The sequence below is a fragment of the Cupressus sempervirens genome, chromosome 6, assembly GCF_028749045.1.
Source record: "Cupressus sempervirens isolate cs-2001-9-10 chromosome 6, ASM2874904v1, whole genome shotgun sequence".
Classification (NCBI taxonomy): Eukaryota; Viridiplantae; Streptophyta; class Pinopsida; order Cupressales; family Cupressaceae; genus Cupressus; species Cupressus sempervirens.
This window is the reverse complement of record NC_143123.1, coordinates 714,661,641-714,685,118: the sequence shown is the minus strand read 5'-3', so window position 1 is coordinate 714,685,118 and position 23,478 is coordinate 714,661,641. Positions and strand designations below refer to the sequence as shown.

Below are 23,478 nucleotides of genomic sequence, written 5' to 3'. Positions count from 1 at the left end.
CAGGTTTGCCCAAAAAATTAAAAAAAAGTATGCACAAGAAGCAAAACAACAACATAAATAGGGTAGATAAGCCTTCATTTACGCTAACAAAAAATGAAGAAAGCAAAGAAAACTATAAGATACCTCCAAAATCATGGCATCTTGAGCATTAGATTTTGCTTTTATAGCAGTGTTGTCCTTGTTAATAGACCCTTGCTACCGCCCTAGATGTTTACAACTTTACGTGTTGACCATTCACAAATTTGGGTCATGAACTGAAGTCAAATGCAGATGCATCTCCAAAAAATGGTTACATAAAATGTCAAGAACAGTTTGAGGAAGAGGACACTACAAATAATATAACTACTGATTATCTCCAGTCTGTAAGGTCAATTCCAATCAAGAAATATGAACAAATGGAGAGCATGAGCTAGAAATGGCGACTCCAGATTTCAACCATGGTGTTCATATCAAAGGAATAATAGAAAATTGTGCATTCCATCTATGATTGTAGTACAAAAAACCAAAACCAAAATCACTGCGGTAGCCTAAAACGTGATCACACAAACCTCTCCAATCATGACGGCTATAGACCCTATGCCTCATTCTTCTTCCAAAACTCTTCATGACATATGCAAAATGAATGAATTTAGGGTTAAGATGTAATATATCTTGCCCTTATTTAGGGAGAACTTTAAGGGTGGTTATGAATGAGTCATGGGTGCTATTATGACTTAATGGGGTTATAGGACAGTGAGTCATCATTTTTTATGAAGATTTACTCCCTTTTTGGAGCCTTTTTCTATGATTTCAACCTAGGGTGGTTCCTCATTTTGAGGGTCATTTATTGGCTATTGAAGGAGGTTTTTGATATATTGTATCACTTGTACTTGTTAAAGGCATTCAATATTGAGTAGAGACCTTTGGTTTCTATTCATCATGTCTTCAGTATTGTTTTAGATTGGACATGTATTTTCAGAACCTTGAAGGAATATATTGAGCATTAGGGATCTATTTTTGGTGTTATATCTTGTATGCAGATTAATGGTTGATATTTCTTATACTATTATCTTGAAACCTTTAAGATTTTTCCTATTAGGCAACTTTTTGTGATTGTTATTATTCTATGTAGGTCAAAAATTGTACTCTAGTAATTGTAGGTGTTGAATGTGATCAAGTTCCCTTTTCAATGCTTTCAAGTATTTGGTCTTCTTTTGAAATACTTATGTGCAGATCAATGTTTCAGAAATTGTATTAGTCTATCCATTTCTAAAAGTTTTTAGCTCGTGTTCAAGGAAATGCATTTTTGATCACTATGTTTTGGTGTATCACCATTTTACCTTGGCATTTGTTTTTAACCAATCTTTCTTCTCCCTTTTTCCCACATTTTTCTTTTCTAGTTACCTATTGTTAAGTGTAATACCATTGCAATTCCAATAGGAATCGGCCTAGAATTCGAAGGTTCAATCTTATTTTAGGTCATCCACACCTTGGATTGATCCCATGTTCTCTAGAAATCTCTAGTATTTTGATGTAGAGATGGGGTGCAATTTTTGGAACTAATGGGAACATTTGGAGATTGTGGAATAATGATGTTTTTAATGAAATGGACATGCATCTTACTCAGTCTCGTAAGAGACTCATATATTCTTACATTTTCTTGCAGGTGAGTGTTATTCTAAAGTTGACCGAGAAGAAATTCCTTCAATTGTTAGAAGATGGTATAACAATGGTGGATAGAAGAGAGGTAGCCCATGGGTATACTACAACTAGAGAAAAAGGAAAGATAAATTCAATTCCACCCTAACTAAATTCTTACAATAACTCAAGACAAGTAATGAGTGGACAAGGAAAGAGGAAGAACGTCTTAGGAGCAACACAACAAGTTCCAATCTACAACATGGTGAAAGCTCCAGACTTCCTCGTTGCCCAATAGTTTTACCTCCTACTTCTCAGTACTCCTCGGAGGATGAGAAAATGCTAGCCTTGGAAGAAGAAAATGATCAATATAAGTTTTCATACTAGCTCGATGAGATAGAGTTTAGAATTTGTATCTTTTTGATACTTGGTTTGATAAAGTTTGATGTTGTAATCCCCCTATGATATTGGCGATCAACACTGCCAATATGGTGTATTTTTTATGTTGTAATCCTCCTATGGAATTGATGATATTGTTGTAATGGTTTTTGGCCACTATTTGATAAAACTCAATGTAACTGTGTTTTATTGATATTCAATAGAAACAAATATTTTAAGAAATCCACCAAATCTTCTTCACTCAAATAACCTTTACTTTTCCCTTTAAAAAAACTAGTATCATTGAAGAAATTTAAGATAATTTGATATTTGGTGTCATGAAATGTAATATAATAAAAAGACTTAGAAAAGTTCATACCAAAGTGTTGACAAGGTTATTATCTAAGCATTGGAAAAGATTTTGAAAGTTTATAATAAAAATAAACTTAGATCAAGAGTCACTATTAGATGGACACAATCCCTATCTTTAGCAAACAAAAAGAATTGGTTACTCTCTTATGCATATTTGAAGGTATGCTACATCTTTAATATTGCATTGCTTTATTACAAGGTAAACTTACAATTAATGCTATCAAATGTTCACAAGCCATAATGAAATTTTACAATAATATGCCCACAAGCCATATTGGAACTTGACATGATAATATTAAGATTATAGTATATTGTTCAATGCATTCACATATCACTTCCTCTTAAATTTCTACTTTGGAGTTTGAATAGGAGATTTTGATTGCACATTTAGAGGGTACACGTCCATGAGTATGTAATTCCCCTTGATTGTTTCATGTTTTATTTTATCTACTTATTGAGTGCTTGGTGGACATTAATAAAACATATTTTGAAGATATTGTTATGTTGATGGTATCACTCTGTAGTTTAGTGTTGGTGTTATCCACCATGAAGACTCCTTGTTAAAATTATGTTGTAATTGATAGTTCTAGCTAATTTATATTAGTTGAGAATAGGAAGGCTCATTTTTTTGTTAATATTTTTATAAATACAACACTCTATGACGAATATACTTATTTTATATTTTACTTTTGAAATTTTTCTTTGAATCATATTTTTTCATCTCTAAAGCCTTAGAATAATATATAAAGTGTTTTTATTCTTCAACTTCCTTTGACATCTAGGCTTAACAACTCACATTTGTCAAAATGCCAAATTATCTATTATACTAAAATCACCTTTTTAAGACAAGTGCCAAGTAGTGGCATGTACTTGTCGTAAAAGTCATAAAAATAGTATGTATAGGATCAATGAATTGTTGAAATACAATGTATTATAGTAAATAAAGATATTTTTCTAAAGTTTTAATTGTGGAAATTGAATATTATAATAGCTAATTGATTTAGTAAATAAAAGATGAATAATATTGACATATAATAAAATTATTATATTAACTTTAGAGATATTTATTTTGTATACAAATATTAAAAAATAAAAATATGTTAATTATTATTTTTTATAAAAATTTAAAGATATGCAAAGGTTAACCAAAAAATAATTTTTAAATCATAGTGTATTGGATGGTTTTGAAGGAAATAGTGAATAGTAAATATTAAAATTGAGCTAATCTATTTTAACATAAAAAGTAATATATTACATAGTAGATAATATTATTAACTTTTAATAATTATTCATTTTAACATAAAAAGTAATATATTGTATAGAAGAAATGTTAATATTAATAAAACATAATAACTATCTGAAAATATAGCCGAAAATGAATCAATATGGAGAAATGGAGTCCTATAAGACTAAATGAAATGAGCCAATTATCATTGAGATAAATAGTATAGGTAATATATTAGAATAATAATATAATAAATTAACTTTATAAATATTTTATTAACTTAAAAATATTTCATTCTTATTGGTTCATTGATGGTGAACTAATTCACTATGTGTGCAAAGTGAATACAATAGTACTAGCCCATAGCAAGTACAATGAGACTTCAAAATAATATAAATATTATTTGTTAAAGTTGAACTAGAGACTAGAGTTAGAACTAGTGTAATGCCCCACCAAGGGATCCAAAGAATTTCACTAAGTTTGCCAAACAATTTTTTTTTTTAAAACATGAAAGTAAAACCATACACAACACTTGCGGAAGCAATAGTGACATCCAACATAACATAACATATTACATTCTTCAAAGATCCCTTAACGTTGAATTACGTCTAACCATAACTATCCATCTAACATCACATCCATGATACATCCAATGTTCTTAAACAATATACAAGTGTACATTTTAGATTGCTCAATCATCCACTATACCTGTTACAAGGTATGAAAAGCTTAAAAGAATAAACATCCATGTAATTAAAGTACATCATCATCTAATATTAATCCATGATGCAATAATATAATGAAACCATTACCATACATGATACATCATCATCATAAAGATATAAACATCCATCATAAAAGATAACCATATATCACAAACACAACTAACTAAGTGCACGGTTCCTCCCAACCGTAAATAGCATCATTAGAACATCATGGATCCTAGCCATCCCTCCATGCGTAACATTCCAAAGCACCAAAGATATCATCGGCTATAAACATAGTAGGAATGTCACTCCTAAAACATCCTACTAATAAGCAAAGTAAAGCATAGGATACCATCATTTAACACATGCAAACCATCAATATAAGAAACATACCAATAAATACATCCATCATAAGGTATATCATCAATCATAATGATCCAAGAACAAAGTGAAGATAAATACCAACCAAGAATACTCCAGCCACGGTGTCTCAATGGATCTCAAATGATAAGAGTGATAAAACACTACCACCCGACCGCGTGGTACCTAAGTGGTCCACTCCCACCGTGCTGAGGAGATAATCTCAAGTCCCAAACAGGATATCATAACCACAAAGCATAAATCTCTATGAGTCCAGGAATCCTAAAAGTATACTACTCAAAGGTTCCATCAAACACAAAATTGACATCTAATTCCCAGAGGCACAACAATGACATGTAGGAAACCTACTCTGCAAGCGGGAAAGTGTCATCGCATTTATCTCATACAAGTTACCCTGGTAGTTAGCTAAACTCCACGGGTCCATACAGATCTCATGCGGCCACTAGTATCCTCTCATATTGACGAGGCATACTATGGAATGCAATGATCGCAACCATGCGTCTCACTACTCCCATCCTAGCCTGTACAAGCGCTCAAGGCATGGGCGAGAACATCAAAACAATTATCTTTTTAGGTTCATTTAATCCCCATTTAGTGTGTAAATGTTATCACTTATTAACCAAACTTACAATGAGTTACCCTGGTAGCCACTTAGGGCTCTGGCCCCCATTGCAAGCCACTTCCCGACACTACAAGTAGATTACCTACCCTAATGCTCATGGAATCATAAATCACCACAGTCCTGTACAAGCGACTGTAAAGAAATCCAAAAGATAATCCATAAAAAGAATCATCAAATGTCCACAATATAAGCATCAAATATCCATAATAAGAATCATCAAATCTCCAAGATAAGAATCATCAAAATCTCCATGATAAAATCATCAAATATGCATAAAAGCATCAAATCTCCATGAGCAATATCCATAGAAAATCATGACCACAACAGTTCTCTATTGGCAACTGAAGGCATCACTGATAATCATAAGTATCCATTGGTTCTCAATAACCAAAATAAATCATCACATCCATTGGTTCTCAACAAGCAACCAATAATATCTCATAATAATCACCATATTCATTGGTTCTTCAACAAGCAACCAAGAATATCTCAAAATCATACTGATCAAATATCTCAAAATCATACTGATCGAAGACTCCAAAATGGTTGAGTCAAACATGTCACATCATGACATCATCAAGAATAAATCCACATCATAGTCCCATCATGGTGACTAGAAAATAATCCAAGGATAACTGATCGATGACTCAAAAATGGTTAGCTCAAGTGTCTCATACACATACATCTCAGCTTCACACATGAAGATTGATGAACAATTACAAACATTTCATAGAGCATATGATCACATAACCATGGTTGGGCTTATAAAGATCGAGACCAAATAAGATCAACATGCCAACACATCTCATAACCCCCGAGCCTCTGGTAACAACCTAGGACTGGTCAACACTAGTCAACCCAAAACCCAAAACAAGAAGCATATAGAATACACGATGCAGACACATGTTTTGGTTTACTAATATCACATAGTTGAATAATGTGTAGAGTTTCATTTTCCATTTTCAATTGTAGGGGTTTCAGTTTCCATTTTCAAGAATACTTCAAATGTCTAAGTTTCATCATTTGATCTGCAAGTCAACCCATTTGTTCCCCGATAGCATTATCCTTCTATTATTAAGAATTACATTCTAAGAATAACTTAAGGATAAATATTCACCAAAATGATCATCATTGACCCTAATTAAATTGTTCTCTATTTTAACCATGATCCATATTCTAATTGAATAACTCTTCCTAAATGTTATTTCAACTTTTCACATGAATCAAGGATCATTAATCGTCAATTATAAGAGAACCAAATTATCATTCTTCAATTAAGATATCTTAACTTAATTAGAATGATCAATTAGATCCATCAATTAACATAGACACACCATCTATGACCTATTATCATTCTAATAATTCTTAATAAAGACTTAATTAAATAATATTAAAACTTAAGCCTTTAATTCAATTGTTATCATCATTGACAATCATATAACATCTAAAGTCATAAATTAAGTCATAAGACTTGTCAACCTCAATATAGATAATTTACAACCTCGTCAAAAGATTTATATTAAATAAATCTCCATTACATAAGTTAAGTATTAAATCCAATTAACTCTAATTAATTGATTTAATTAATAATTTCACAATCAAACCATCAACTCAAAGAGTATTAGTTGACTAACAATAGTTTGTACGTCAAAGTCAACTTCCATCCAATACACAAATATTAATATTTCAATAATACTAATATTAACAAGTTACTTTGGAAATCTTATCCATAATGACTACATTCATCTTTCTTAACGATTTCGTATTAATGATAATCATTTCCTAGTTAAATCTCTATCGCATTTAATTATATTGACAACTCATTAATCATTTATAACCCGAAAACTAATGTCTTTACAAGACTTCAATCGTTAAATAATCTCCTCTAGATTAACTCTAATCAGATTATTTGATATCTATTTAGACTATTTATTATTTATTAATAGTTTGTTAGACCCAACAAACATTAATAAATAAACTAATCACAACTATAAATAGTCAATCTAGAGAATCTTTACATAAACTTCATTAGTTAATGTTTATCTATCTCTTAACACTATTAAGGTATATCCATAATTTATTAATAATACATAACAATTCCAATCATAGCAAGATTATTAAATGTTATAACAATGTCTATGACCTTTGTCAATTAGATCCATTATCATCTAGAGTCTCTTAATCATCATCATTAAACAACTATTACCAACTCGCAATTATTTAATATATATTAACATTAAAGTCAACCATTAGACTTCATATTCTAATTCCTCAATACTCAAATTAATATTTCAATATCTCTTTCCTTCAGTTCTATCATTAATTCATCTAGAACATTCTTATTAGCCTTTTAGACTAATTAAGTAGTTATAAATTCTAAATATATTGCTTTATTGAATTTTCAATAACCTGATTAATAACTTAAATTCTTCATTTATAACATTCCCCTTTAACCTTAACTGGATTAAATTCCAATTAAGTAAATGAATCAATTTAAAACTATACATTTATTATTTATAAATTTTGAATATTAAACAAATCTATTAATATATATATATATATATAAACTCATAACAAACTTTAATATATTAAAAATTGCATATGAGATAATTAATATCTAACATCATGCGTATGATTGTAAAACCGTATGTTTCAATTACACATTCGACAGTGGACGGATCGTCGTGCGACCGTGGCCGTGCGCTGATGGCTATTGCCGCAGTCGGCCCTGCGACCGCAGTCGTAGGTACAACTGCGTCAACAGTCCGTGGCCGGCATAAATGAAAGGAACAAGGGGGTCGGGTGGGGTAAAACCCCAGCCTCCCATATAAATTTTTTTATAAACATTTTTAAATATCGTTCATAAGCAATTCGCATATAACATTTTTCATTAAAACGTTTTCATGCGATTCGAATTCAATATTTATATTTGGATTTAACGTTTACACAATTTTATGCATAAATAAATATATGTGTGTGTGTGTGTGTGTGTGTGTGTGTGTGTGTGTGTGTGTGTGTGTGTGTGTACGTATATGTATATATGTTTATATGTATATATATGTGTGTATATACATATATAGATTGTAATTCAACACTATTATTTAAGTTATATATATATATATGCAAGTTTGAACATATATGTATTTCTACTGAGAACAAATTTATAACTTTTAAATAAAGAGGGTTTTCTAATTCTTTTAAATAAGAATAATTGTTCTCTCAATATGATCATAATTCATCTAATAGATTTAATTTAAGATCATCATTGTCAATCTAATTCGAACCCAAACCCGTTTAGATCTAGTTTTCTCTTAAATTTGGATCTAGGGTTTTCTATTGTTTCCTTCTTAACCAAATAAAATATTTAGATTCCAATTTAGTTTTAGATTCTAACACAAGAGTATTCAGACACATAAAATAGACATGATGAAGACAAGAAGAGAAATGGTGCAAAGAGAATATATGATTATCACGAGTGCACCTGGACACTGATGCTAATCCGCCATGCCTCAGAAGTCCATAGAAAATCCTTTCCTTCTCCATCATTCGCAATCCTTCCAAGATCCAAGCCAACCGAGAATCTCCAAGTGACTAAAAATGCTAGAAGGAACATAGAAGCATGTAAAAAATATATGAGCATATGAAGAAGAATATGAGCTTGTAGCTTGTAGCTTCCATTAAGCTTCTACTTCAGCTTCCATAAGGCTTGTAACTTCCATTTAAGCTTTCCTTTAAGCTTTCATTTTTGCTTGTCCAAACACACTAGGGGAGCCTCTATTTAAAGGCCTCTAAGATGCATCTAGAGTGTCTCTAGAGACAACTAGAAGATAAGAATGACAACCAAGCATGGGCCTTCTCCAACCTTCTAGATAAGTCTTAAGGTTGTAGACACAATGTGCTTAAATAAAAATGCTAACTCCTAAGTGTAGACAACTAGTGCATTCTTAGAGTGCAAACTCCTGTGTTGTCTACATGACAACTTTCGAGAATTTGCCAACTCCTATGTGAGTAAATATAAAAATAATGCATATTAATTAATATAATATTTAATTTACTCTTTCCAATTTAATTTATTTATTTATTAAATCTCATGCACTAACTTTAATGATTCCACTTTTCAATCTTAATATATTTATATTTTAATCACATGAGATTTAGAATCTTTTAACAATTTAAATATATCTTCCACTTTTAAATTTCATTTTCTAAAACTTAATTGCTAAAATATTATTTAGCTTTAATAATAATATTATTTAGTCATTTATTTAAAAATGAACTCCAAATATATTATTATTAAAATAAATATTGTCACATTCCAAATTTTAAAGTTTAATTATTTTATCTTCAAATTTAATTATTTTATTTAATTAATTTTTCAATTAATTAAATAAAATAAATATTAAAATACCATATTAATTTTCCATTTAATTAAACCATTAATTAAATCTTTTAATTAGGCTTAATTAATAGAAAATACATCAAAGACTCTCAAGATAAAAATATGAAAACCCATCACAACCAAAATACATACAAAATCAAACCAAGGGTTTATATCACGAATTATGTCATCCGACATATTCGGAGGGTACTCAACTCAAATACTTGTCCTAATTTTCCAATTAGAACAAATGGCTTAAAAGGTTGGGATTTGGACTTGAGAATTTATCTCCCCTCTCTTATCATTGAGATAATGTGATAGGGTACGCTCATCCTGGCAATTCAGAAAAGTCGATACCCGATACCTGCAACCTGCATAAAAACCACGTATGTACAAGCACAATATATACTAAGCTAAACAGGCAATGGTAGGAAGTGGTGCATCGTGTAGATCCCGACTAGCAGGTGACTATGACTCCCTTCCTTAACCACATCAGACACGCCATACAAAAGTAAACATGCAAAGAAAACACGCACACCATACACATGCAAGTATGGGGTAAGTATCCATAAGAAAACACATATGATAATAAATCATCTTACTAATCATCATTAATAACTGCAAATACTGAAAATAATCATCATACATACATGAAATGTAGAATCTAAATAATCTCATCACATAATAAACTGAATCCATAGCATAATATCTATTAATCTCAAAAGAATGCTGCTAACCAACAACATGAAACTAGCTCTAAAAGAGTTCAACAATGTTAGCAAAATGCAAACTAGGGGCAGGCACTACAACTAGGGTGTTGGATAAGTAAGGCACTACATTTGGGTAAGCCAATGAGTAACAACATGTTGTATAAAAGGATTATGTCATAAATCAAAGAAATTAAATATGAATTAGGAATATTAGTTTGTGGTTGTAGATGAATATATTTTTGTTGCATAGTGAAATGTCAACAATTATATAGGAATGAATTTGTGATAGTGTAGATTGTTGGATTAAAGATAATATATATTATTCAAGACAGTGTTAATCAAGATAAAAAAATATAAGAATGTAATACTTAGAAGAAAATCAAAATTTTAAAATAAAAGAGTCTCATCTCTTATACAATTAAACCCATGATTATTGACAATAGTTTGTTCTACAAACACATGTTCCATTTATAAATATATTGTCTAGAAATCAATATTTATTAAAAAGAAGTTCTTATACTTACTATTATAATACCTACCCATAAGAATATAGATATTGTGAGTACATTTAGTTAATTAAAATTTATTTCCTTTACATATTATTAATTTTGAATGAACAATTTATTAATTTTGTATTATATTTTATTTAATTTTATCAATTAAAATAGAAATTTATATAAGAGACTCACAATGTACTATTGTGTTAGAAAATCTTGCCTATATAACATAATATACTAGTAGTCACAAGCTTTTGTGCTTACAACGATGAGTCGATAGGCTTTAAATAAAATAAAATTTAATTTTGTAATAAATAAAATAAATAATATTTACTTATTTAATTTATTATATACTAATAAATTATCATCTAAAACATATTTTCATAAAAAAGGGAAGTCCCAATGTTTCACCTCTGTGAGCATCACCTAGATCCATTGACTACCAAGTGTTCTATTTATTATCATGAGTGATGGATTTTTGTAAATCACTACTCATTAAACACGAGTCAATGAGTTTGACTCAAAAACTACATAGTTAAACCTTGATAACAATATCACAATTTAACTTGGTGTGAAAAAATATCTCCTCCTTATTAATTTAAAGTCTATTAGCTTAAATATATGAATACAATAATTTAAAAAAATTTAAAGCTAAACTCATTTAAAATCTACCAACTTAAATATATGAAAAAATAATTATTTAAAAATAATCTTCATAGAAAATCCCATTATGAAAAATCAATATGAGAAATATAAAAATATATATATTTAAAAATAGCAACTGCCACAAATATCATATTGGCTAAACTAAAAATCAACATTTAATTGAAAAACTATACTAATTTAAAAACTAAAACTTCAATCATACAAATATCCTAATCACTAATCCTATTCGCTAAACTCAAAATCAATATCTAAAGTGAAAAACTAAACTAATTTAAAAAAAAAAAAAAAAAAATCTTTAAAAATTAATTATAAAAATAAAAAACTTAACTAATTTAAAGTCTATTGGCTTAAATATATGAATAAAATAATTATTTTTAAAAAATTTAAAAATTAGTAAAAAAATTTAATATGAGAAATATAAAAAGATATAGTAAAAAAAAAAGAACTTCTCCCACAAATATCCTATTGACTAAACTAAAAATTAATATTTAAAGTCAAAAAATAAATAATTAAAATAATTTAAAAACTAAAACTTAAATCAATTTAAAAAATCAAAATTAAATAAAAAGAAAGAAAAACATGAGTTAATAGTGGATATAACAACTAATTAATTTTCTAAATAAATAGAAAAAAGAGAGTTAAAAGTATAAATAAATTAATTTATAAATTAAATACAAGAATTTAAAATGGAGAGAAAAAAGAAAAGAAAAAAAAAGAGAGTTAACCATGTAGATAATAGCTAATTAAATTAAATAAATAGGAAAAAAAATAATAGTTAAAGTTGGAGTGAGATAAAACTAGTTAGAAAATAATTAATGACAAGGGCTGATAGTTTTTTGGTCAAAGAATGACAATTTTCTGGCCAAAACTGTAATTTTACAGCTATATGACTAAATTATTAAAAAATAATAACTATTTAAAAAATCTATATTATATGAAAATTATTAAAATAAAATTATTCAATTAATTAACAAGATTAAGTATGTAGCAAAAATATTAAAATAATAATCTTAGAATATAGAAATAAACTAAGAAATATATCAAATTAGAAAAATAAAATATAATTAGTAAATTTTAAAAATAAATAACACAATTCCGATAGGCATAGTACTATTTCAATCACTATTCCATAAAGAGTGATTAAGAATTCTCATTTTTACCAATCAAAATCAAGTGTTTTTAAATTTTGTTTACAATTAATCATTTCTTAATGTAAATTTCATACATTCCTAATTGAAGAAAATAAACTTAAAGCAATTTGATTGGCTAAAATAATTGACTATATCTCCCCAAATATTTGACTATTTTAAGAACAGTTGAAAAACATTTATGCATAGTAAATTAGTTGTGTTTTATTATGTTTAAGTCATAAAACATTAATCTTTATATAATTATTCCTTTTAGCGTATATTTATGACAATTTAGATGAAAATTTTGAACCATAACTAAATTATATTTTTTATTTAAAATATTATATTTATAACTTTACACATTCTTATATTATTATAGTATATATATTTTACATTGATAATTCATATTATTAAAATTTTCTTTTTCATTATAATTAATTCAACAATATAATTTACATTATAACTTTTCATGTAAAATATATTATAATTAATATCATCATTATAAAAAATTATACTTAAAATATTAATATATTAATTTTAATATAATAGAATTATAATTAATTGAATTTGCATATAAAATTTTAATTATAAGTAACTAATAACTTAAAGGCATAAGCCACTTATATTAATACAACTAATAGTAATCTATATGACAAATAAATAAACCTTAACAATAAAACTAATAGTAATCTATGTGACAAATAAATAAACCTTAACAAGTAAGGTATATAATGATATATATGGGAAAAAAAACATACCTTTTATTGAAAAAAGTTTTTAGCTAATCAAAATTGAGAACATTAGTTTTAAATAATTAATTTTATTAGACATGTGCATCTTCATTTTATAAAATTAACAAATTACATAGTTTAATGAAACATAGTTAAAAATAAATTGATATAATTTTTTTAATTGTATGGTATTAAATTATTGTTTAAGTTCGACATTATTTTGATTAATTGTGTCACAAACAAATAAAATATACCCCACGTGCTCTTTAAACAAAAACAAGCAAAAACAACACCCATCATAACCTCCAGGAATGTAGGAAACACTTCCCTTAAGGCGGGGAGAACTCCAATCAAGGAGGAAGCAAACTGAAAATAATATTACTGCCACCCAATGGTTTGATTATGCTAAGAAATTTTATGAACAAGAGGGTGGAGTGGAACAACCACCTTTGGTCAATGATACCACAAATATTTTTACTGTGCAAGAGATAGAGACAGGGATTAAGAAGTTGGGTGGAGGCAAAGCAAAAGACCTTGTTGCGCTTCAAGCTGAATATTTGAAGTGGGGTATGAAAACTCTTGCACCGCACATCACTGAAATCTTCAACAAAATCTGCCAGGAAGGGTTTCCGAAAGATTGGACAATCAGCCTTGCAATACCACTTTTTAAGAGTGGTGATGTTAACAATCCCTCCAACTACAGGACTATAATGATCAATCCCCTCTTTGCTAAACTTTTTGGCAGTATGATAGAAACTAGGATCAGCAAATGGGCAGAAGAAAATCATAAACGTGCTAAAGGGCAAGCTGGTTTTAGGCCAAAGCACTTGACAGTGGATCACTGTGTCACTCTGAGACACATTATTGAAAAAGAGTGGGAGAAAAAAGAAGAGGTTTTTTGTTGCTTTGTTGACTTCAAAAAGGCTTTTGATACCGTTCCGAGAGACAAGCTTTGGTTGAGGATGGAAGAATTGGGGATTCCTAGGCATCTCAGAGCTGCTGCTCATAGAATGTACGAAGAGGTGAAAGTCAAAATCAGAACTTCAGATGGCATTTCAGAATGTTTTAGGAGCGATATCGGGGTCAAATAGGGCTGCCCTTTATCCCCTACTTTATTTGGTTTATATATTGACAAACTGGAAGAGTGGTTAAACACGCAAGAGCGTGAAGGCATTCAGCTAGGGGAATTTGTTATAAAGCTACTCCTATATGCGGACGACCTCATTTTAATTGCCAAATCTGCTTGTGGTTTGCAAGACCATCTATCTTCTCTTGAGCGCTTTTGTAGAATGGTGGGGATGCAAGTCAATATCAGCAAAACCAAGGTTATGATTTTCTCTAATAATAAAAAACAGCATCAACATGAATTTTATTACAATGGAAGTGTTCTCGAAGAAGTTGCGGAATATAAATACCTTGGCATCGATTTCAACAAAAAACTAAGCTGGTCTAGCTGCAGGTATAAAAGGACATTAGGTGGATGGAAGGCTTTCTACGCTCTTCAGAATAGGTGCCGTGAAGCGGAGTTGTGGGATTGGAAAACTATTCAAACCTTGTTTGGTCTTCTTGTGCTGCCAGTTGTTCTTTATGGGTGTGAATTATGGGCCAGCAGCACTACTATAGCACAATGGAAACAAATCGAAGGAATCCAAAAGCGCTTGATTACAAGCAAGTTTAAAATTAAAAGCACTGTTCCATATGACATCATGCTAAGTGAAATGGGGGCTGCGCCTATTGAGGCACTTGCTATGGTTCGCCTTTTAAGCTATCTAAAAAGAATCGAAAAAATGGAAGAGGATAGATGGCCGAAAGTTGTCTTTAGTGACACACTATGTAAGCGAAAAAGGACATGGATGCAACAAAACATCAAGTGGATGAGTAAATGGAATATTCATTTCAATATGTGCCCCACAAGTAATAAAGAAATAAAGGTCTTTGTTATGGAGAAATTCTACAAGAAAAATTGGGGAAGCGAGATTGGGAGGAAGAAACTATATTATATAAATGAGTTCAACCCCACTTGTGATCAACTCGAAAAAGTGTACATAGGAGCCAACATTTCTTGGAGAGCTAAAATTCTTATTGCTCAGCTGAGAACCTACTCTCACCAACTTCGTTGTGAGACCGGGCGTTGGAAGAGGCCAAAGGAGGCTTGGGAAGAGAGAATTTGCAGATTTTGCAATTCTGGGAAAGTGGAAACTGAACAACACTTTATTCTAGAATGTGAGGCCTACAAGGATAGCAGGGATAAGTTTGCGGATACTATATGTGACAGTTCTTGGCATAACCTGTTCAACGAAGAGTACATTGAGCAATTGGGGGGGCTCATCATTAGTCTACACGAGGCGAACAACGCTACTTAAGTCTGCTTGAGTTGTCTTGCTGTCCCATAGGCTATTTTTGGCCTCGTGGACGTTAAAATTTTATCTATCTCTATCTATCTTTGCAAGCACGCTCCACTCGCAAACGTGGCCAATCTCAAAAGTCCATTTTTCCTGAAAGCGAAGCTTCGTCTTGTCAGTGCAATGGGCGATTCACATTCCTTTTAACTCCTTGAGAGAGTAACCCGGGGTCCCATGGGGGCTTGAGCTCTATATTTAAGGAGCTGGAGGTCCCATGATAATAATTTGGGGGCCCTGCTGTTCACTCACGGATGGCATCCGCCAAAATATTGCGTTGACCGCAGGGTTTAGAAGTGATCTACTTAAAGAAGACAAGCAAAATCAGTCGATACCTCAAGCGGATGTAAAATGCCGATATCTCCAGGAGGCATGTCTGTATTGTTCAGAAGCATTGAGTGGAGCCAGATAAGCTTTTGTAGATCCGGATTATTTTCATCTCAAACATTCAAATCGACCTGGTCCTGGAATCGTCGCGCTCTTCTGCTGCTGGCGGCGGGGTGCGTATTCTTCATTTCCTCATTCCCCCTTTCTCAACTGTATGGACAATATATTTTCGGCATTCTAAAACACATTACCTTATTTCAGTGGGTGCTCGCAAGTCTGATTAAGACTGCTCGTCTGTTGATTTTAAAAAGAGCTTTTATTTCAATCATAAAGTAAAAAATATTGTTATGATTACATAATAAAGGTAGTTTACAGGTCACCAAGGGAGATACCAATTTAGTGGTCGAGGTCTTCCTTATGCAATCGTGAAATACGGGGATTGTTTTTCGATTAATTTATACTGTTTTGAAGTGTAGAGCCACTCCCATGTCCCCAGCATTTGAAATGTGACCCCTAGTATGAAGTAGACATGCCTATACAATTTGTGAACTCATTTCAGACTGTGTACTGTAATTGCCTACGGATTGAAGTGTTTGATTGCATCTTTGTGCTGTAATGATAAAATTTATGAAGATTTTGGTTGGATTTTAAGTTCAAATTGTAAAAATTAAAGTGGAAAAGATCGAGTTCGAATAGGATGTAGAGGGTCCATTGATGATATAGACTTGTTTAATTTCCTCGGCTTCGCCATAAAGGGATACAAATGTAAACTAGTGGGAAGAAAGATAAGAACAAGATTAGTTAAGACATGGCTTACTTTATTAAGAACATTAAACATGAGCGCCTGAAATGAAGCGACCCTTCTCAGGAAATGAATCTGAAAAAAGAAGAAAGAAAGAAGGGAATTGAAATCATATGTATCCGAGGAATGACAAAAGGAGTCAATGTGTCTTTAAAGTACAAATAATAACAGTTTTTTTTGGATATAGGTGGCTCAACAAAAGAATCATGTAGGAGGAATCCCATATTGTATCATTTCTTTTTGATAAATGGTCCATTCATCACTTCTTGTGAGTCGGAAGGCCTTGACTTCAGCAACTTTGTCATTGCTCCTTTGTCACTTTAATGTACTTCCATCGCTGTAGTCTTCTGAGCTTCTTAAAAGAATCTATAAATTTTAGTGGCCAACACTCAAACAACACTGTGGCTAGCCTAGGGGCATGATGTCCCCGTGCATCTGGCTATTAACTAGCAATAGGATCACTACTTCATGTTCATCAACACACATCTTTGAAGAACATTGGCTAGCAAGAGTTAGCTTGTAGTACCTATGTAGTCGTCTCATGTTGTCTATGCATTTCTCCTAGTGCATTGCAAATTTTCCTCATTATACGTACCTTTGCAATACTTCATTTAGCTCTATCTTACAAAATCCAATTGATCAATTGGAATACTGACACCTTTGTATTCAATTTTTCTGCAGTTGTTTTTTGTGTGTTGTTTGGAAAGTACATAGCTGACAAACAACTTGTCTTGTTTTTGGGCAGCATGATGATAGTATGACAATTTGGAACAAGTGAAGGTCCTAGATAGAAGGATGAGAAGATCAAGGTAAATCCTTGAAGAAATCTGAGTCGAAGCACATGAATCCCCTAGAACTTGCAAGGCATAATTTATCTGCAATGGATATTGACTCTTTCCTCCATCTGATTTTTTCTCATCCTTTGCTAGTTGAAGTCTTAATGGTGCTGAATCCTCCCCCTCTCTCTTTGTATGTACGTACACACACACACACACACAGCGCACGTACACACAGACACACAGACACAGACACACACACGTGCGCGCACACACACACATGCGCACAGGCACACACACACACGCACACAGTTCCATTTATTTTTCTCAAGTCAATCCAAGTATATGTTCCTTCTAATTGTGAATTTTTTCATTGTCCTCCACGCGCGCGCACACACACACACGCACACAGTTCCATTTATTTTTCCCAAGTCAATCCAAGTATATGTTCCTTCTAATTGTGAATTTTTTCATTATCCTCCATTCATGTAACACCTTTGCAAGTTCTATGCAAAGTGAATTTGGAGTGTGTCAGGCACAGTCAGCATGACAGATTCGGATATGGGGAAGGCAGTGAATTGTTAAGGTAGAAGCTAAGTTACCGGTTTGAGTTTGCTGATGGGTTTGGAAACAAGAACCCAGTTCATGGATTCGAGGAATTTCTTTCCATTATGGTTTGTAGGGTGTAAAGTGCTTAGACATTTCTATTAAATTTTCAGATCTTGGTAAGCGGTAGCATGGTGGAATGCAAGATTGGCAAGCGGGTTGAATCGGAATGTAAAAGAACTAAGGGGTAGGTAGGGTTCAGACCAAAACACTCCATTGTTGATCATGGTGTTACACTAAGATTCATAGTTGAAAAAATATGGAACACACAGGGTGCGAAGGGCTTTTGTTGCTTTGTTGACTTTAAAAAGACCTTTGACGTAGTGCCACATGACAACCTTTGGCTCAGAATGGAAGAACTGAAAATTCCTACTGAACTTAGAGCTACGACGCATAGACTATGTGAGCAGGTTGTGGCTAAAATTAGAACTACAGAAGGGATGTTAGAGAGCTTTGGCAGTGATATAGGTGTCAAACAGGGATGTCCCCTCTCACCAACATTGTTTGGGTTATATATTGATAAATTAGAAGAATGTTTAGAAAAGAATAATGGCGACGGTGTTCAACTAGCTAAGTATGTGATTAAGCTAGTTCTTTATGCGGATGATCTCATTTTAATTGCTAAAACTGTTGATGGTTTGAGGGAACACTTTAAGGTGCTTGGGGCTTTCTCTTAGGTGGTCAGGATGCAAGTGAGCACTAGCGAACCCAAAGTATTGGTTTTCTTTTTGAAAAGAAAAAATAGACTACAAAACACTTTCCTTTTCAATGGCAGCCCATTAGAGATTGCCGACGAGTACAAATGAATTAACTTCAACAACAAACTCAATTGGGAAACATGTAGAGCAAAAAGAATCCAAAGTGGTTGGAAAGCACAATATTCTTTACAAAGTCGATTCAGGAATGCGAAATTATGGGATTGGAAAACCAAAAAGATGCTCTATGGTTTGTTCAATACCTCGATGATCCTTTATGGTTATGAGATTTGGGGCAGCAACATGTCTGATAAAAAATGGAGACAAATAGAAAGAATCCAAAAGCATTTAATAATCAACAGTCTCAAAATTAAAATAGTGGTTCCCTATGAGATCCTATTGGCGGAAACATGCATCTTCCCTTTAGAGAACTCAACAATGATTCGGTTATTATGCTATTTAAAGAAAGCCCAAAGTATAGAAAACCATCGTTGCCCTAAGTTGATCAAGGAAGAAAGGCTAGACAAAAGAAAGAACATGTGGATGAAGCAAAATGTGATGCAGGAGCATCCTGGGTGTAAAGGCAATCTTGCATCACCGAAAAAATATTCCCATTTCTAGTTTTCTAGTTTTGTGTTTTTAAAAGGGCTATTCCTATGCAAAGTTTCCATTTGAGTGAGCTTGCTAATATTAGTAAGTTGATATTATGTGCTCAGATTGTTCTAATCTCATATGTGGATGTTCATCTTTGACATATCAGCCTGCCAAATGAGTTTCATTGTCATATCATATGTATTAGTGTAGTTATTGCAAATTTTCAGTATGAATTTTGGCTATCCAAACTTCAGGTCCAACGATAAACACCTAAATGGCGTTGAAACAAAGGGAAACCTTGGCTGCGATTGTTGTAGATCACTAGTTGAGGATTCCAAAATGGGTCTATAATAGCCCATCGGGTCAATAGTTTGCTAGTTATGGTCTCTAGAAGTGGACCCATCCGAAATTTAATTTGTAAATTGCTTGAGTTGATCTTATGTGTAATGAAATGATATAATATGAGGTTGGTCGACCTCAAGGGCTTAGTCTCTAGAACCTTCTCAGGTGGTAAAAGTGCCTAAATAAGGAAGGTCTGTAGGTTGTCTAGGACAGTTCCGAGTGTTAGTCGTAGCTTTGTCTTGCAGACTGTTGCAAGGAAGGCGCTCATGTGGGTTTGCATATTGTAGTTCTGTAATTCTACATTTGCGGTGATAATAAGAAGCCCATATTTATTCTCTCAATTTGTGTTGTTCTCTGTTTCTATCGTTTGTTGTGGTATTAAGGGAGGCACCCTTCGTTAAGTGGTATTAGAGCGGGAGTTTCTAAGTGTGTAAACAAATCGTTGATTAAGAGACAGTTTATACTAGGACTGTGGTTTGGGCTGAGCATGTGGATAGATTGCCGATTGTGAGGTAGTTTGCACTAGGACTGTGGTTTGGGCTGAGCATGTGTACAGATTGCTGATTGTGAGGCAGTTTGCACTAGGGTTTCAGCGGAAGTGCGAAAATGCCTCTATGACAAGAGCGTAGTGTCAGAGGTGTTACATCTGAGGTTTGAGCCCTCTAGAGGCAAATATAAGTGTTGCCACAACAAATGCATAGAGGGATGAATCTTGCCATAAGAGATGTGACTGAGGATGAAAGAGGAGGACAAATTGGTCAGGGAGAAGAGGAAGTTTTGAACCTAGATGAAGAAAAGCTTTTAGGGCCCTTTCCAAGCTTGGAAAAAGATTTGAGGTTCCCACATTTTTAGAATGTCTTAATCTGAAGGAATTGATCGATTGGATCAATGAATTAGAAGAATACTTTGAGTATGAGGAGATTGAAGATCTAGATAGGGTTGAATTTGTGAATGCCAAACTGAAGGGTCACGCAAAGATCTCGTGACAAGAGATTCAATTGGAGCGAAATAGGAGAGGGAAAGATAAAATAACTAGATGGGATCGAATGATAGATAAATTGAAGCAACAATTTATTCTTGTGGATTATGAGCTCGACCTGTTAAAAAAATGCAAAAGTTGAAGCAAGTGGGAAGATTTGTTCAAGAGTATATTGAAGAGTTCTATAGAGTTCTCATTAGAATTGGCTATGCAAAAGTTGATAAGGAGAAACTTGCCCGTTATCTTAATGGGTTAAGGCCAAACATTTAGGAGGAGGTGAGTCTGGTTCGAATGATTAGTATTGAGGAGGCGTACCGGTTTTCCCTAAGTGTTGAGGAAAAGTTGAACAAAAAGCTTGATAACAAGAATAGTGGAAGAGGTCACGGTGGAAGATTTGGCTATAATGTTCCCATTTTTGCCAATATTAGAGTTTGAGAGATTAGCCTATTATTGTGATCCTCATAGGCTAATTATTGTGGATAGAGGGTCTTCTGAGGCAGTGGCTTGCCTTGAGGGTCTTATCTTCTCCACAATTCAATAAGTTACAGATTGTTCTTCATTTGGCTCAAATCGGACTTCATTTGGGCTTAGTTTTATGTACTTACTATTTATGGTAAGTTGGGTGTTGATTGAGATGGACCCTTTCTATTTTTGGAAAGTGCATTTGGTCACATGGAGAAATAATAGGTGTGACTCCTATTTCAAATGACATATTTAAATAATGAGTGTTTTGGGAGTTATAATATTTTTAGTGGCCAGATTATTATTAAATCATTATATGACTTATTATAAAGTTATAATTTAACTTTATAATATCACTCAAGTTGAGGGTTGAGTCATCATTGGAAGGGGCCATTTATTTCATTAATATTATGCCCAAGCCACGTATTAAATGTTGCCAAAAGAGTTAAGTTATAAAATTTTAAGAGTTGAATTCTTTTAGGAAACTTTCACAATTTTAGAAGCTGAGTTTTTTTGGAAACTTTTGTCAACAAAGACATTATAAATATGAGCTCATTTTATTGGGAAAAACATGCTTGGATATTTTATTTTCTTTTGATGCCTTTGTGGCTTTTTCTGAGGTTCTGAAGTTTGTGCCCTTGCTGAAGTATAAGGGTTTGTTTTGAGGATTTGTTATCCATTGCTGAAGTATAGTGGAAGATTGTTTGAAATTGGTAGTGCAAATTGCTGCTAAAGTATAGCAATTTGATTTGTCTTCTCAACTGTACTAACTGTGCAAGAGAAGCTGATGTTTGTGAGTGAACTGGTCTGATTCAAAAGGGTTTGGAGATAGAAATTATAAGTTGCAGACTTGTGTTTTCTTTTGGAGTTTGATGTTTTCTTTATTGGGGCAGCATCTATTACATGCTAATTGCCATTTGCCTTAAGTTGGAGGGAGCATAATGTTGTACGTTGTTCTTCATACAAATCTGCTGCAATTTGATATCTACAACAGTCACCTACAGGTTCTTCATTTAATTGCAAATTTCATGAGAGCTGTAGTTATGTGTTTCAGTCATTAGATTGCATGCGAAGTGTTTGTAAAAATGTCTATTGGCTGTAGATGCACATTTCATTGGCTGAAATCACATGTATGTGTTTGAATGGTAAAAAAGGATTGCATTTGTGCTTCAGTTTCTTTGTTTGGATATCTAATAAACATTTGCATGTGTCTAAACTAAATTTGAACCATTACAAGCAAGCATAAGTAATCTGAAGATAAACGACAACGAGGTAGAGATTTCATGCAAAGTGTTTGACAAAATGTCAACCATTAATTTTGTGAAGAAAAATTGATGTTTAATTATACTATCACCTATTGAGGGTTATTACACTGGCAGGCGAGCTTATGAAGGTCGAAATGATGACCAAAAGCACTAGGACGAGGCTAGTAGTAGCAGTTTGAACTAGAGGGGAAACAATTCCAATCGTTTCCATAATTAGAATAAAAGAGATTAGAGAGGAAGAGGAAGAGGGCAAGGATTTGGAAGAGGAGGTTCTTGTGGAAAATGTTTTCATTCATAAAACATTTGAATGTTCCTAGCGCTAGGGAAGGACTGATAGAAGAACAGAAGGCCAGGCCAGAGTCGCACATGTTGATGAAGATGCCAAATCTTCACATTTTGAAGATGCTAAAAGAGAAGTCCTAGTTAACAAAAAAGTCTTGTTGAGTGGTTAGAATGAACCTGATCAGAGGAGGAGTTTGTTTCGCACAAGGTACAAATGTGAAGATAAGTGTTGTGATGTGATCATTGATGGTGGAAGTATTGACAATTTGGTGTCAGAGATGGTCACAAAGTTAAAGCTCCAGAGGTAGCAATTCTCGCATCCATACCGTATTGCCTGGGTGCAGGATGGCCACAAGGTCATGGTCAATGAGCAACGCCTAGTCAAGTTGAAGATTGGAAGCTACCAAGATGAGGTGCTTTGTGATATCATACCTATGGTCAGATGTCATATGTTGCTGGGTAGGCCATGGTAGTTTGATAGGCATGCTGTACATGATGGGTGTGCAAATACCTACACTCTGACAAAGGATGGAGT

The 23,478-nt window shown here is 32.5% G+C and overlaps 1 protein-coding gene and 1 long non-coding RNA gene across 2 annotated transcripts in view; one reads left to right on the top strand and one right to left on the bottom strand.

Moving 5' to 3' along the window:
* The window catches only part of LOC149554284 (uncharacterized), an 83,187-nt gene that overhangs the window by 1,723 nt on the left and 57,986 nt on the right, over nt 1–23,478 (bottom strand). The window lies entirely within an intron of this gene.
* The window catches only part of LOC149554282 (external alternative NAD(P)H-ubiquinone oxidoreductase B1, mitochondrial-like), a 326,634-nt gene continuing 319,302 nt past the window's right edge, over nt 16,147–23,478 (top strand). Inside the window, exon 1 of the mRNA XM_089789499.1 lies at nt 16,147–16,313. Coding sequence (XP_089645625.1) covers nt 16,165–16,313 — 149 coding nt within the window. The 5' untranslated portion in view covers nt 16,147–16,164. The remainder of the gene's footprint in view (nt 16,314–23,478) is intronic.